General features: G+C 48.9%; 3 protein-coding genes across 6 annotated transcripts in view; 1 reads left to right on the top strand and 2 right to left on the bottom strand.

Moving 5' to 3' along the window:
• Positions 1-870: 870 nt before the first annotated feature.
• The window catches only part of LOC122922586 (tropomyosin beta chain-like), a 58,158-nt gene continuing 43,857 nt past the window's right edge, over positions 871-15,171 (bottom strand). For 2 of the 4 annotated variants that reach the window (XM_044273256.1, XM_044273254.1), the window contains exons 5-9: positions 9,558-9,628; positions 6,925-7,000; positions 6,035-6,097; positions 5,886-5,955; positions 871-1,409 (exon numbers count right to left, since the gene is read on the bottom strand). In XM_044273256.1, coding sequence (XP_044129191.1) covers positions 1,327-1,409; positions 5,886-5,955; positions 6,035-6,097; positions 6,925-7,000; positions 9,558-9,628 — 363 coding nt within the window. In that variant the 3' untranslated portion in view covers positions 871-1,326. Of the gene's footprint in view, positions 1,410-5,885; positions 5,956-6,034; positions 6,098-6,352; positions 6,429-6,924; positions 7,001-9,557; positions 9,629-15,171 lie in introns of all 4 variants that reach the window. The other 2 variants (XM_044273255.1, XM_044273252.1) reach the window with 1 other exon arrangement.
• Positions 1,416-3,892, top strand: LOC122922587 (proline-rich receptor-like protein kinase PERK8). The gene is made up of 2 exons (XM_044273257.1): positions 1,416-1,742; positions 1,972-3,892. Exon 2 carries the CDS (start codon positions 2,048-2,050, stop codon positions 2,495-2,497), a length of 450 nt encoding a protein of 149 aa, XP_044129192.1. The 5' UTR covers positions 1,416-1,742; positions 1,972-2,047; the 3' UTR covers positions 2,498-3,892.
• Positions 7,011-9,551, bottom strand: LOC122922585 (histidine-rich glycoprotein-like). Its single transcript, XM_044273251.1, has 2 exons — positions 8,940-9,551; positions 7,011-8,657 (listed from the first exon to the last, which is right to left on the bottom strand). Exon 2 carries the CDS (start codon positions 8,625-8,627, stop codon positions 7,404-7,406), a length of 1,224 nt encoding a protein of 407 aa, XP_044129186.1. The 5' UTR covers positions 8,628-8,657; positions 8,940-9,551; the 3' UTR covers positions 7,011-7,403.

Below are 15,171 nucleotides of genomic sequence, written 5' to 3'. Positions count from 1 at the left end.
CCGGGCACTGCCAGACCCGACCTCCACCCGGGCACTGCCAGACCCGACCTCCACCCGGGCACTGCCAGACCCGACCTCCACCCGGGCACTGCCAGACCCGACCTCCACCCGGGCACTGCCAGACCCGACCTCCACCCGGGCACTGCCAGACCCGACCTCCACCGGCACTGCCAGACAGACATCCACCAGGGCACTGCAAGACCGCCCTCCACCCGGGCACTGCCAGACCGAACGCCACCCGGGCACTGCCAGACCGACCGCCACCGGCACTGCCAGACCCGACTTCCACCCGGGCACAGCGAGACCCAACTTCCACCCGGGCACCATGAGACCCAGCCCCTAACTGGCCATTGTGAGACACAACCCCTACCTGGGTATTGTGATACTAGACCTTTACCTGTGCATTGTGAGAACCAGTCTCCAAAGTCTTTATCCGGGCATTGTGAGTCCTAACCCCTAACCTGGTCATTTTTAGACTTGGACCCTACCTGGCTATCGGGAGACCCAGCCTCAACCTGGACACTGAGAGTCAACCTCTGGCCATTGTGTCCATCTTTGTATTTCGAGACATAGGTATTGTGAAACCCAACCTTCACCTGGGGATTATGAGACAAAGTCTCCATCTAGGCATTGTGAGACCTGACCCCTATGTAGACTCAACCTCCACTCTATCTGGGCATTCTGAGACCCAGTCTTCTCTTGGATGAGTTTGAGGTCTTCACAACCTGACAATTGAATGCTTATCCTTTGTAATTATCATCATAAAAATTCTGTATCTGAGTCTGTGATCTATATGGGAAGAAACTGCAGAAGAGATCCTTTTGGTGTGAGAGAAACATGGAGACATGAAAGAATGAGAGAGATGGAAAGTAGAGAAGAAGCACTTTATTCAGCAATGATGTAACCGCACAAGCCAACGATCAGGAGCAGCAGAAGCCTCATCCTCCAGGTATCTGCACTCACCTCTCCTGCCACCATTCACACAAAACACCATAAAAACACCTGGAAAGTGAAGCACACGACCCATCTATAGATATATGTACATGACAGAAGAGGCGGGGGATGGCGAGACCTCCATGTCTGACATTCAGTTCAGTGACCACAGAAGATAGGGCAGCAGCTGAGAGACAGCAATAGTTAAGAGAGGATGAGAAGGCGAGCATGGAGGGTGATCCAGGACAATGACCGTGTGCATCTGCATAGAGGACCAGTCTGGAGAATCTCTGGAGATGACAGGTGATGAGGTGCATGACAGAGACAGGCCACAGGAGAGCAGTGACATGATCGGCAGATGGACAGAGGAGTACAGCTGGTGGAAGTCAGGGCTCAGAGAGAGGTAATGTCATTAAGGGCATTATCCAGTTCCTCACTGATGGCCTTAAACTTCATCTTCTGAGAATAGACCTCATCTATAGAGTATTGGGAGAACAGAAGGCACAGAGCAGAGAGTCAGACCGGAGCATAACAGAGTAGAAAATATAGGGAAAGGGGGCAGGGGTCAGGCAAAAGCAAGACAAACTTTCCATAATCAAAAGCAAACCCAGCTCACTGGTTCTGGACTCCAGATCCAGTACTCAATCCACGCACAGATACCGTCCTGCTTCAACATGCTTACATATCCAAAAAATGATTAGTCCGGCATGATTAAAACTTCTCTTTATTAGTACAATTTAAAGGGCTTGTCCAAGTTATTTTTAATTCTGACCTATCCGATCAGCTGAATGACGAGAAGCTGTGAGCTGCACTGGCCGATCTGCAGGCCACACCCCCTGCACTGGCCGATCTGCAGGCCACACCCCCTGCACTGGCCGATCTGCAGGCCTCACCCCCTGCACTGGCCGATCTGCTGGCCACACTCCCTGCACTGGCCGATCTGCTGGCCACACCCCCTGCACTGGCCGATCTGCTGGCTGAGCTATCTGCCCTGTGTCTCCCCTCCCACTGGATTATTCAGCACAGTTTAACCCCTTCTACCAGTGCAGCCATTCCATCATTGCTTACCTGCGCGCCGTCAACAGTGCCGTGTAACTACAAGCTGTCCCATGAAATGAATTTCTATACAAGTGTATACCACAGAGCCATCCACAGAAGTGATCGCTACAGAGCCGCCCATGGAAGTGATCGCTACAGAGCCGCCATGGAAGTGATCGCTACAGAGCCGCCCATGGAAGTGATCGCTACAGAGCCGCCCATAGAAGTGATCGCTACAGAGCCGCCCATAGAAGTGATCGCTACAGAGCCGCCCATGGAAGTGATCGCTACAGAGCCATCCATGGAAGTGATCGCTACAGAGCCGCCCATGGAAGTGATCGCTACAGAGCCGCCCATGGAAGTGATCGCTACAGAGCCGCCCATGGAAGTGATCGCTACAGAGCCGCCCATGGAAGTGATCGCTACAGAGCCGTCCATAGAAGTGATCGCTACAGAGCCGTCCATAGAAGTGATCGCTACAGAGCCGTCCATAGAAGTGAATGGACAGTTTCTTGTCACGATGTAGATGGTGAGCAGGTTAACAAAGAAGTGAGGGCAGCGCTGACACAGTGCGCCGCCTACTCTTCAACCAGCTGAGGATAGGTCATCAATGAAAATAACTTGGACAACACCTTTAAGAATCCATCTTTGGACTCGCCACCACTTGTCCCCGTTGCGGCTTGTTATTGCCTGCACCGACCGCCGCCGGATGTTTTGAGCTGCGTGTCGGAGATGCAGCAGTGGACCTGCAGGGATACGGAGCGACGCAGGGGGTAGGTATCACCTATAGGAGGGGCCCGGGCATTGTGGGGGGCATTTTTAGAAGTGGATGACCCCTTTAAGACATCAAATGTGTTAATGGGGTTGTCCAAGTTGCTTTTTTGTTCTTTGTATGTTTCTAACTAAACGTACGGGGTTTACGATTCACTTCCCTCATTTCCAGTCGCGCTTTTCTCATATTTCACTGAGGGTCACATGACCTGTGATGTCAGCTTCCTTCCATGCTCTGATGAGGTTCTGAGCACAAGCCTGGGCTGTGGGAGGAGCAAGTCTGTGCACTGAGCATCACTGTGAAGGCTATGCTGGCTGGAGCAGCAAGCCACGCCCCCTGCACTGGCCAATCTGCAGGCCACACCCCCTGCACTGGCCGATCTGCAGGCCACACCCCCTGCACTGGCCGATCTGCAGGCCACACCCCCTGCACTGGCCGATCTGCAGGCCACACCCCCTGCACTGGCCGATCTTCAGGCCACACCCCCTGCACTGGCCGATCTGCAGGCCACACCCCCTGCACTGGCCGATCTGCTGGCCACACTCCCTGCACTGGCCGATCTGCTGGCCACACCCCCTGCACTGGCCGATCTGCTGGCCACACACCCTGCACTGGCAGATCTGCTGGCCACACCCCCTGCACTGGCCGATCTGCAGGCCACACCCCCTGCACTGGCCGATCTGCAGGCCACACCCCCTGCACTGGCCGATCTGCAGGCCACACCCCCTGCACTGGCCGATCTTCAGGCCACACCCCCTGCACTGGCCGATCTGCAGGCCACACCCCCTGCACTGGCCGATCTGCTGGCCACACTCCCTGCACTGGCCGATCTGCTGGCCACACCCCCTGCACTGGCCGATCTGCTGGCTGAGCTATCTGCCCTGTGTCTCCCCTCCCACTGGATTATTCAGCACAGTTTAACCCCTTCTACCATCAGCAGCACAGACTCTGCTGAGCAGCTGCAGGGCTTTCTCTTCTCCAGGCAGCGAGGAGACAAATGCTGTGCACAGGTGTAAGCTGTGTTCTGGGGTGGGCTCCCCAGGATACAATGAAGTCACGTGGTGGGCTCCCCAGGATACAGTGAAGTCACGTGGTGGGCTCCCCAGGATACAGTGAAGTCACGTGGTGGGCTCCCCAGGATACAGTGAAGTCACGTGGTGGGCTCCCCAGGATACAGTGAAGTCACGTGGTGGGCTCCCCAGGATACAGTGAAGTCACGTGGTGGGCTCCCCAGGATACGGTGAAGTCACGTGGTGGGCTCCCCAGGATACAGTGAAGTCACGTGGTGGCCTCCCCAGGATACAATGAAGTCACGTGGTGGGCTCCCCAGGATACAGTGAAGTCACGTGGTGTGCTCCCCAGGATACAGTGAAGTCACGTGGTGGGCTCCCCAGGATACAGTGAAGTCACGTGGTGGGCTCCCCAGGATACAGTGAAGTCACGTGGTGGGCTCCCCAGGATACAGTGAAGTCACGAACGAGGAAAACGATGAGCGAATGAGTTCCAGCAATGTCGTTGCACTGTACAGCAGGGACTTGTAGTCCCACACATACAATATAAGTACCCAGCAGTCAGACTGCAGACAGGGCAGCACTTGTATTCACTCCTTTTGCAGAGCAGGGGGAGGGGAAGGGCAGTTTTTGTCGACACCCACAAATATTCAGAGATTGTTGGTACACGCCCCCACAGCTCTGCAACTGCATGTCAACAAAAGGCCAGAGCAGGACTAGGGAAATAAGGAAATAGAATCGTTTTGCCTAAAACTTGCTTACCTTATGTCTATACTGCGGACCCTCAGATTTACAAAGCGTTATTATTTTTTACATAACTCAGACAACCCCTTTAAGTGATAAAAGTGGTGGAGACTCCAAAGATGGATTTTTAATGTTTACTAATAAAGGAGAAGTTTTATTCATGCTGGACAACCCAGCAGAGACAACCCAGCAGAGACAACCCAGCAAGTGAAACCCACAACAGAAAAACCAGCAAGTAAAACCCAGCACAGAGAAACCAGCAAGTAAAACCCAGCACAGAGAAACCAGCAAGTAAAACCCAGCGCAGAGAAACCAGCAAGTAAAACCCAGCACAGAGAAACCAGCAAGTAAAACCCAGCACAGAGAAACCAGCAAGTAAAACCCAGCACAGAGAAACCAGCAAGTAAAACCCAGCGCAGAGAAACCAGCAAGTGAAACCCACAACAGAAAAACCAGCAAGTAAAACCCAGCACAGAGAAACCAGCAAGTAAAACCCAGCACAGAGAAACCAGCAAGTAAAACCCAGCACAGAGAAACCAGCAAGTAAAACCCAGCACAGAGAAACCAGCAAGTAAAACCCAGCACAGAGAAACCAGCAAGTAAAACCCAGCGCAGAGAAACCAGCAAGTAAAACCCAGCACAGAGAAACCAGCAAGTAAAACCCAGCACAGAGAAACCAGCAAGTAAAACCCAGCACAGAGAAACCAGCAAGTAAAACCCAGCACAGAGAACCCAGTGGGGACGTAAGGATGATGCAATGATGACCCAGGAATCATGACACAGCATGGACAATCCAGTGAGAACAAGCCAGTCAGAAAAAAATTATTAAGAACATTCCAGTGAGAACAATGCAGCAAAGACAACCCATCAAGGATATTCCAGTTGAGATAACCCATAAAGTACAACCTAGCAAAGACAATTTAACAAGAACATCATTCGTAGGACAACACAGCAAGAACAACCCAACAATGACGATCCAACAAAGACAACCCATCACAGACAACCCAGTAAGGATGACCCAGCAAAGACAACCAAGGCAGGAACAACCCAGCAAAGACAATTTAACAAGAACATCCTTGGTAAGACAAGCCAACATGGACAGTCCAGCAGCAACAATCCAGTTAGAAGAACCCAACAATGACAGTCCAACCAAGAAAACCCAGTGAGGACAACACGTGAAGGACATTCAAGCACAGTAAAAGCTGCACATGTTGTCAAATATTGATGCTGGTTGGGTTTTCACACACAGCTCATAGTCTATTCAGAGTTGACAACCAAGAAGGTTTCCTGAGAACCCATGAGCAGGTGGACGATTCTCATAGGGGTTTCCTATGGACAGAATGTTCTCCCTGCTCATATAGGATTTTATATGCAGTACAGCCTTTTACCTTCAAGGTCATCGATTGTCTTCTCCAGCTTTGCCACAGATTTTTCTGCAAATTCAACTCTGCTTTCAGCCTAAAAATACAGAACATTTTATAAAGTGAAGCCATTACTTCCACGATAAGTACAAGCAAGAAGGGTAGTCCAGACTCACCTCCTTCAAACGCTCACTGAGATGTCTTATCTCATCCTCATAATGGTCTTCTTTAGATGAATACTATGGAAGGGGAGATTGAGAAGATCAAGTTCTATCATTAGGAGATAAAGACAATGGGGACTGGTGAGGATATGAGTGTTTCACATCAGGGTTAGACATATTAGAGGGGTGGTGCTTCCATGCATGGTGTTGGATAAGAATGAAGCAGCTCCTGTATAGGTCTAAAAAGAAGACATAGTTTGGGGAACTTTTAGATTTGTTAACAGTTGGCCCAGGATTCTGAAGACTGTCCTGTATACATAAAGGACATGATACCTTATCTGCTTGAGCCTCAAGGGACTTTAGGTTATTGGTGACATTCTTCAGCTCCTCCTCCAAGTCACCAAATTTACTGTGCCAGGATATTAACACGAGGGATGTGAAGCAAGGACGTGAGGATGTGCAGAATGGAGAACGTGTGAGGGAAGAAAAAGAGGAAGAGAAAAAGGTGGAAGAGCAGTGATGAGAAAAAAACAAAATAAGATGAATGAGTAGCGAAATAAAGAAGACCAACAACTACAAGGAGACGGATATATCAGCTATTAGAAGACTTGGTGGGAGAGGAAATCTCTGATGTGAAGATAAAAACAGCAAAAGTGAATTGTGTACGGGAGGTCAGCACCACCAAAGTCAACTCATATGGAAGACAGAATAGCACAATATGTCTACAATAGATGGGCACATCGTAGGAATGACAACTCTGTACACTTGTACTGTGACTTGCTGGAGCTTTAGGTTTACAGTAAGATCTCATACACAGATCAGAGAGAGAAGCTGAGAACTTTGATATAGAGAAGAGATATGTGCAGAGGATAGACAGCAGACATGGGAGTCCTCCCCTCCAATACCTCCTCTTCTGCTGCTATCAGGGATTTCAAGCTCTGATCCATGGTCCGAACCTCGGCTTCTAGCTCCCTGTACCGACTTGGATGGAAAAAAACGTATCACATTCAGAGAGACTCAGAAAATGGATGTACACAGTGAATGGAAAGAACAATGGGATTTCACACCTGTAATAATGATGTCACTCTAGCTTAGTGACATCACTGGCCAGTATAATTGCATCACTTTGGCTTCTTGACATTTTAGATTAAGTAACTCCCCATATAATGACAACACTCTCACCTAATAATATCACATGATGACAGGTAGGTCTATGTAGGAGGAGTCATGATTGTCATATTGATGGTAGAGGTCTATGTAGGAGTTATAGTGATGGTAGAGGTCTATGTAGGAGTCACAGTGATGGTAGAGGTCTATGTAGGAGTCACAGTGATGGCAGAGGTCAATGTAGGAGTCATAGTGATGGTAGAGGTCTATGTAGGAGTCATAGTGATGGTAGAAAGTCTATGTAGGAGTCATAGTGATGGTAAATGTCTATGGAGGGGATACAGTAATAGTACTGGTCTATGGTGGGGTTAAAGTGATGGTAGAGGTCTATGTAGGACTCATATTGATGGTAGAGGCCTATGTAATAGTCATAGTGATTGTAGAGGTCTATGGAGGAGTCATAGTGATGGTAGAGGTCTATGGAGGAGTCAAAGTGATGGTAGAGGTCTATGTAGGAGTTAAAGTGATGGTAGAGGTCTATGGAGGAGTCATAGTGATGGTAGTGGTCTATGGAGGAGTCATAGTGATGGTAGAAGTCTATGTAGAAATCATAGTGATGGTAGAGGTCGATGTAGGAGTCAAAGTGATGGTAGAGGTCTATGTAGGAGTCATAGTGATGGTAAAGGTCTATGGAGGGGATACAGTAATAGTAAAGGTCTATGGTGGGGTTACAGTGATGGTAGAGGTCTATGAAGGAGTCATAGTGACGGTAGAGGTCTATGTAGGAGTCATAGTGATGGTAGAGGTCTATGTAGGAGTCATAGTGATGGTAGAGGTCTATGGAGCAGTTATAGTGATGGTAAAGGTCTATGGAGCAGTCATAGTGATGGTAAAGGTCTATGGAGGGGATACAGTAAAAGTACAGGTCAATGGTAGGGTTAAAGTGATGGTAGAGGTCTATGTAGGAGTCATATTGATGGTAGAGGTCTATGGAGGAGTCAAAGTTATGGTAGAGGTCTATGTAGGAGTTACAGTGATGGTAGAGGTCTATGTAGGAGTCATAGTGATGGTAGAGGTCTATGTAAGAGCCATAGTGATGGTAGAGGTCTATGTAAGAGCCATAGTGATGGTGGAGGTCTATGGAGGAGTCATAGTGATGGTAGTGGTCTATGGAGGAGTCACAGTGATGGTAGAGGTCTATGGAGAAGTCATAGTGATAGTAAAGGTCTATGGAGAAGTCATGGTGATGGTAAAGGTCTATGGACAGGATACAGTAATAGTACAGGTCTGTGGTGGGATTACAGTGATGGTAGAGGTCTGTGTAGGAGTCATAGTGATGGTAGAGGTCTATGGAGGAGTCATAGTGATGGTAGAGGTCTATGGAGGAGACATAGTGATGATAGAGGTCTATGGAGGAGTCATAGTGATGGTAGAGGTCTATGGAGGAGTCATAGTGATGGTAGATATCACTATGTATATAAATGAGAACCTTCACAGACATAGTGATGGTAGAGGTCTATAGAGGGGTTACCTAGATATCACTATGTATATAAATGAGAACCTTCACAGACATAGTGATGGTAGAGGTCTATAGAGGGGTTACAGTAATAGTACAGGTCTATGGTGGGGTTACAGTATCGGTAGAGGTCTATGTAGGAGTCACAGTGATGGTAGAGGCATATGGAGGAGTTACAGTGATGGTAGAGGTCTATGGAGGGGATAAAGTGACAGTAGAGGTCTATATAGGAGTCTTAGTGATGGTAGAGGTCTATGTAGGATTTACAGTGATGGTAGAGGTCTATGGAGGGGTTACAGTAATAGTACAGGTCTATGGTGGGGTTACAGTGACGGTAGAGGTCTATGTAGGAGTCATAGTGATGGTAGAGGTATATGGAGGAGTTACCGTGATGGTAGAGGTCTATGGACGGGATACAGTAATAGTACAGGGCTATGGTGGGGTTAAAGTGATGGCAGAGGTGTATAGTGGAGTCACAGATATGGTAGAGTTCTATAGAGGCGTTACATTGATGATACAGGTCGATGGAGGAGTCATAAAGATGGTGGAGGTGTACGGAGTTAAAGTGATGGTAGAGGTCTATGGAGGGATTACAGTGATGACGTATGTCTATGGAGGAGTCAATGTGATAGTATGATGGTAGAGGTCAATGGAGGAATCATAGTGATGGTAGAGATCTATTGAGGGGCTTGAATTATAGTAGAGGTCTATGGAGTGGTTATAGCGGTAGTACAGTGATGACATGTCTATAGGAGTCTCTGTGAAATAACAGGTATGACTTTTCATATGCGAAATGTGAATGCAGACGATGACCGAGGTCTCTGCCCAACAGTAGCTTCCACATCCCAACATGAGCAGCAATGCAACATAAAGAAAGTGGACAAATGGTCATTCAGTGAATTGCACGCTACTCACCTCTCTGCCACCTCGGCCCTCTCTTCAGATCGCTCTAATTCTCCCTCAATAATGATTAATTTCCGGGCAGCCTATGACAAAAGATGGAAGCACAGATTAGAACATCGTCCTAAGGAACAAGACAACTCTCAAGACACCGGCAGACCAGGAGACTAGGGCATCAGGAGAAAAATTAGAGACCAGGACACTGGGAGTAGACCAGGACATCTGGAGACCATAAGAGATTATACGAATATTATGGTAGGTAGGCCCTGGGTGTACTGATATCACAGGACATAGTAGGTAGGCCCAGGAGATGGTAGGTAGGTAATCCCCGCATGTACTTATATCAAAGGACATGGTAGGTAGGTCCAGGGTGTACTGATACCACAGGACATGGTAGGTAGGTCCCGGGTGTACTGATACTCACAGCATACCAGACGCCCCACGTGCTGGGGAGCGAGCGGCTTCCTCTGTGATCCACCAGACAGAACATGGTAGGTAGGTTCCGGGTCTACTGATATCACAGGACATGGTAGGTAGGTCCAGGGTGCACTGATGTTGCAGGACATGGTAGGTAGGTCCAGGGTGTACTAATATCACAGATTATGGTAGGTAGGTCCAGGGTGTACTAATATCACAGAACACGGTATTACGGTGCCACCTTTCCCATCAAAAAAATATCTTTTCCTGCTTTTCTGAATAAAAAATGCTGCGTTGGCCTCATGTGTGAACAGTGCAATGGAGAATCCATCCCCTCCTCATCTTCCAGTGGTCCTGAACCGTGTGGTCAGAGAGTCAGTGCGGTCCGTCAGGAGGAGATCAAGTTATAGTCAGTGCGGTCCGTCAGGAGGAGATCATTGTATAGTCAGTGCAGTCCGTCAGGAGGAGATCATTGTATAGTCAGTGCGGTCCGTCAGGAGGAGATCATTTTATAGTCAGTGCGGTCCGTCAGGAGGAATCATTTATAGTCAGTGCGGTCCGTAGGAGAATCATTGTATAGTCAGTGCGGTCCGTCAGGAGAGATCATTGTATAGTCAGTGCGGTCCGTCAGGAGGAGATCATTTGTATAGTCAGTGCGGTCCGTCAGGAGGAGATCATTGTATAGTCAGTGCGGTCCGTCAGGAGGGAGATCATTGTATAGTCAGTGCGGTCCGTCAGGAGGAGATCATTGTATAGTCAGTGCGGTCCGTCAGGAGGAGATCATTGTATAGTCAGTGCGGTCCGTCAGGAGGAGATCATTGTATAGTCAGTGCGGTCCGTCAGGAGGAGATCATTGTATAGTCAGTGCGGTCCGTCAGGAGGAGATCATTGTATAGTCAGTGCGGTCCGTCAGGAGGAGATCCTTGTATAGTCAGTGCGGTCCGTCAGGAGGAGATCATTGTATAGTCAGTGCGGTCCGTCAGGAGGAGATCATTGTATAGTCAGTGCGGTCCGTCAGGAGGAGATCATTGTATAGGTCAGTGCGGTCCGTCAGGAGGAGATCATTGTATAGTCAGTGCGGTCCGTCAGGAGGAGATCATTGTATAGTCAGTGCGGTCCGTCAGGAGGAGATCATTTTATAGTCAGTGCGGTCCGTCAGGAGGAGATCATGTGTATAGTCAGTGCGGTCCGTCGGAGGAGATCATTGTATAGTCCGTGCGGTCCGTCAGGAGGAGATCATTGTATAGTCAGTGCGGTCCGTCAGGAGGAGATCATTGTATAGTCAGTGCGGTCCGTCAGGAGGAGATCAATTGTAGTCCAGTGCGGTCCGTCAGGAGGAGATCATTGTATAGTCATGCGGTCCGTCAGGAGATCATTGTATAGTCAGTGCGGTCCGAGGAGATCATTGTATAGTCAGTGCGGTCCGTCAGGAGGAGATCATTGTATAGTCAGTGCGGTCCGTCAGGAGGAGATCATTGTATAGTCAGTGCGGTCCGTCAGGAGGAGATCATTGTATAGTCGTGCGGTCCGTCGTAGGAGATCATTGTATAGTCAGTGCGGTCCGTCAGGAGGCAGATCATGTATAGTCAGTGCGGTCCGTCAGGAGGGAGATCATTGTATAGTCAGTGCGGTCCGTCAGGAGGAGATCATTGTATAGTCAGTGCGGTCCGTCAGGAGGAGATCATTTATAGTCAGTGCGGTCCGTCAGGAGGAGATCATTGTATAGTCAGTGCGGTCCGTCAGGAGGAGATCATTGTATAGTCAGTGCGGTCCGTCAGGAGGAGATCATTGTATAGTCAGTGCGGTCCGTCAGGAGGATCATTGTATAGTCAGTGCGGTCCGTCAGGAGGAGATCATTTTATAGTCAGTGCGGTCCGTCAGGAGGAGATCATTGTATAGTCAGTGCGGTCCGTCAGGAGGAGATCATTGTATAGTCAGTGCGGTCCGTCAGGAGGAGATCATTGTATAGTCAGTGCGGTCCGTCAGGAGGAGATCATTGTATAGTCAGTGCGGTCCGTCAGGAGGAGATCATTGTATAGTCAGTGCGGTCCGTCAGGAGGAGATCATGTATAGTCAGTGCGGTCCGTCAGGAGGAGATCATTGTATAGTCAGTGCGGTCCGTCAGGAGGAGATCATTGTATAGTCAGTGCGGTCCGTCAGGAGGAGATCATTGTATAGTCAGTGCGGTCCGTCAGGAGGAGATCATTGTATAGTCAGTGCGTCCGTCAGGAGGAGATCATTGTATAGTCAGTGCGGTCCGTCAGGAGGAGATCATTAGTCATGATGTCCTCAGGAGATCATTATAGTCATGCGGTCCGTCAGGAGGAGATCATTGTATAGTCAGTGGCGGTCCGTCAGGAGGAGATCATTGTATAGTCAGTGCGGTCCGTCAGGAGGAGATCATTGTATAGTCAGTGCGGTCCGTCAGGAGGAGATCATTGTATAGTCAGTGCGGTCCGTCAGGAGGAGATCATTGTATAGTCAGTGGCGGTCCGTCAGGAGGATCATGGTGTATAGTCAGTGCGGTCCGTCAGGATAGATTATCAGTGCGGTCCGTCAGGAGGAGATCATTGTATAGTCAGTGCGGTCCGTCAGGAGGAGATCATTGTATAGTCAGTGCGGTCCGTCAGGAGGAGATCATTGTATAGTCAGTGCGGTCCGTCAGGAGGAGATCATTGTATAGTCAGTGCGGTCCGTCAGGAGGAGATCATTGTATAGTCAGTGCGGTCCGTCAGGAGGAGATCATTTATAGTCAGTGCGGTCCGTCAGGAGAGATCATTTATAGTCAGTGCGGTCCGTCAGGAGGAGATCATTGTATAGTCAGTGCGGTCCGTCAGGAGGAGATCATTGTATAGTCAGTGTCCGTCAGGAGGAGATCATTGTATAGTCAGTGCGGTCCGTCAGGAGGAGATCATTTTAGTCAGTGCGGTCCGTCAGGAGGAGATCATTTTAGTCAGTGCGGTCCGTCAGGAGGAGATCATTGTATAGTCGTGTCCGTCAGGAGGAGATCATTGTATAGTCAGTGCGGTCCGTCAGGAGGAGATCATTGTATAGTCAGTGCGGTCCGTCAGGAGGAGATCATTGTATAGTCAGTGCGGTCCGTCAGGAGGAGATCATTGTATAGTCAGTGCGGTCCGTCAGGAGGAGATCATTGTATAGTCAGTGCGGTCCGTCAGGAGGAGATCATTGTATAGTCAGTGCGGTCCGTCAGGAGGAGATCATTGTATAGTCAGTGCGGTCCGTCAGGAGGAGATCATTGTATACGTCAGTGCGGTCCGTCAGGAGGAAGATCATTGTATAGTCAGTGCGGTCCGTCAGGAGGAGATCATTGTATAGTCAGTGCGGTCCGTCAGGAGGAGATCATTGTATAGTCAGTGCGGTCCGTCAGGAGGAGATCATTGTATAGTCAGTGCGGTCCGTCAGGGAGGAGATCATTGTATAGTCAGTGCGGTCCGTCAGGAGGAGATCATTGTATAGTCAGTGCGGTCCGTCAGGAGGAGATCATTGTATAGTCAGTGCGGTCCGTCAGGAGGAGATCATTGTATAGTCAGTGCGGTCCGTCAGGAGGAGATCATTGTATAGTCAGTGCGGTCCGTCAGGAGGAGATCATTGTATAGTCAGTGCGGTCCGTCAGGAGGAGATTCATTTTATAGTCAGTGCGGTCCGTCAGGAGGAGATCATTGTATAGTCAGTGCGGTCCGTCAGGAGGAGATCATTTATAGTCAGTGCGGTCCGTCAGGAGGAGATCATTGTATAGTCAGTGCGGTCCGTCAGGAGGAGATCATTGTATAGTCAGTGGTCCGTCAGGAGGAGATCATTGTATAGTCAGTGCGGTCCGTCAGGAGGAGATCATTGTATAGTCAGTGCGGTCCGTCAGGAGGAGATCATTGTATAGTCAGTGCGGTCCGTCAGGAGGAGATCATTGTATAGTCAGTGCGGTCCGTCAGGAGGAGATCATTGTATAGTCAGTGCGGTCCGTCAGGAGGAGATCATTGTATAGTCAGTGCGGTCCGTCAGGAGGAGATCATTGTATAGTCAGTGCGGTCCGTCAGGAGGAGATCATTGTATAGTCAGTGCGGTCCGTCAGGAGGAGATCATTGTATAGTCAGTGCGGTCCGTCAGGAGGAGATCATTGTATAGTCAGTGCGGTCCGTCAGGAGGAGATCATTTATAGTCAGTGCGGTCCGTCAGGAGGAGATCATTGTATAGTCAGTGCGGTCCGTCAGGAGGAGATCATTGTATAGTCAGTGCGGTCCGTCAGGAGGAGATCATTGTATAGTCAGTGCGGTCCGTTAGGAGGAGATCATTGTATAGTCAGTGCGGTCCGTCAGGAGGAGATCATTGTATAGTCAGTGCGGTCCGTCAGGAGGAGATCATTGTATAGTCAGTGCGGTCCGTCAGGAGGAGATCATTGTATAGTCAGTGCGGTCCGTCAGGAGAAGATCATTGTATAGTCAGTGCAGTCAGTTAGTAGCTTGCATTCATCCTCAAATCCTTCGGTTGTGGAGCAATTCCGCTTTGCTCGGAGGTATTGCCCCATTGGGATGCCTTTTTCAATGTAGTTGGATGGTGGCTCTCCCAATGGAGTAGGCTATTTGTTGAGGTAGGTTTTCTGTATATGGTTGTTCTAATACTGCCATCATTTTCCAGGACAATCGTGAGGTCTAAAAAATTCAGTTTTCTTTTCAATCTCTGCAGTAAATTTGAGGCCTAGTGCATTATTATTGAGTTTCTCAACAAAGTCAAGAAAATGTGCTTCAGTGCTTTCCCATAAAATTATAATGTTGTCGATAAATTGACCCCAATAAAGTATGTGCTTAGTGAAATCATGGTGCTCCTCTGTAAATACTGTTCTTACCACCCTAAAAATACATTTGCAAAAATCTTCCCCATTGCTGTCCCAGTGGTCTGTAAATAAAAATTCCCATCAAAAATGAAATAATTGTGTGTTAATAAAAATTCAAGTAGTGACAAAACAAAATGATTGTGCTCGTAGTGCTGTGCGCCTTCACTGTAAATAATATTCTACTGCTCCTAGGCCTAAATCATGCCTGATGCTGGTGTAGAGAGCCTCTACGTCCAGACTGGCAATCATGGTGGTCTTGTTGACCTGGATGTCCTGGAGTTTGGCCAGTGTGTCTTTTGTGTCTTTTAAATAAGACGATAGGCTAGAGACAAAGGGGGGTATCATTTGGTCCACATAGCCGCTAAT

The sequence above is a fragment of the Bufo gargarizans genome, unplaced genomic scaffold, assembly GCF_014858855.1.
Source record: "Bufo gargarizans isolate SCDJY-AF-19 unplaced genomic scaffold, ASM1485885v1 fragScaff_scaffold_519_pilon, whole genome shotgun sequence".
In the NCBI taxonomy this organism is placed as follows: Eukaryota; Metazoa; Chordata; class Amphibia; order Anura; family Bufonidae; genus Bufo; species Bufo gargarizans.
This window is presented reverse-complemented; position numbering and strand designations above follow the sequence as displayed.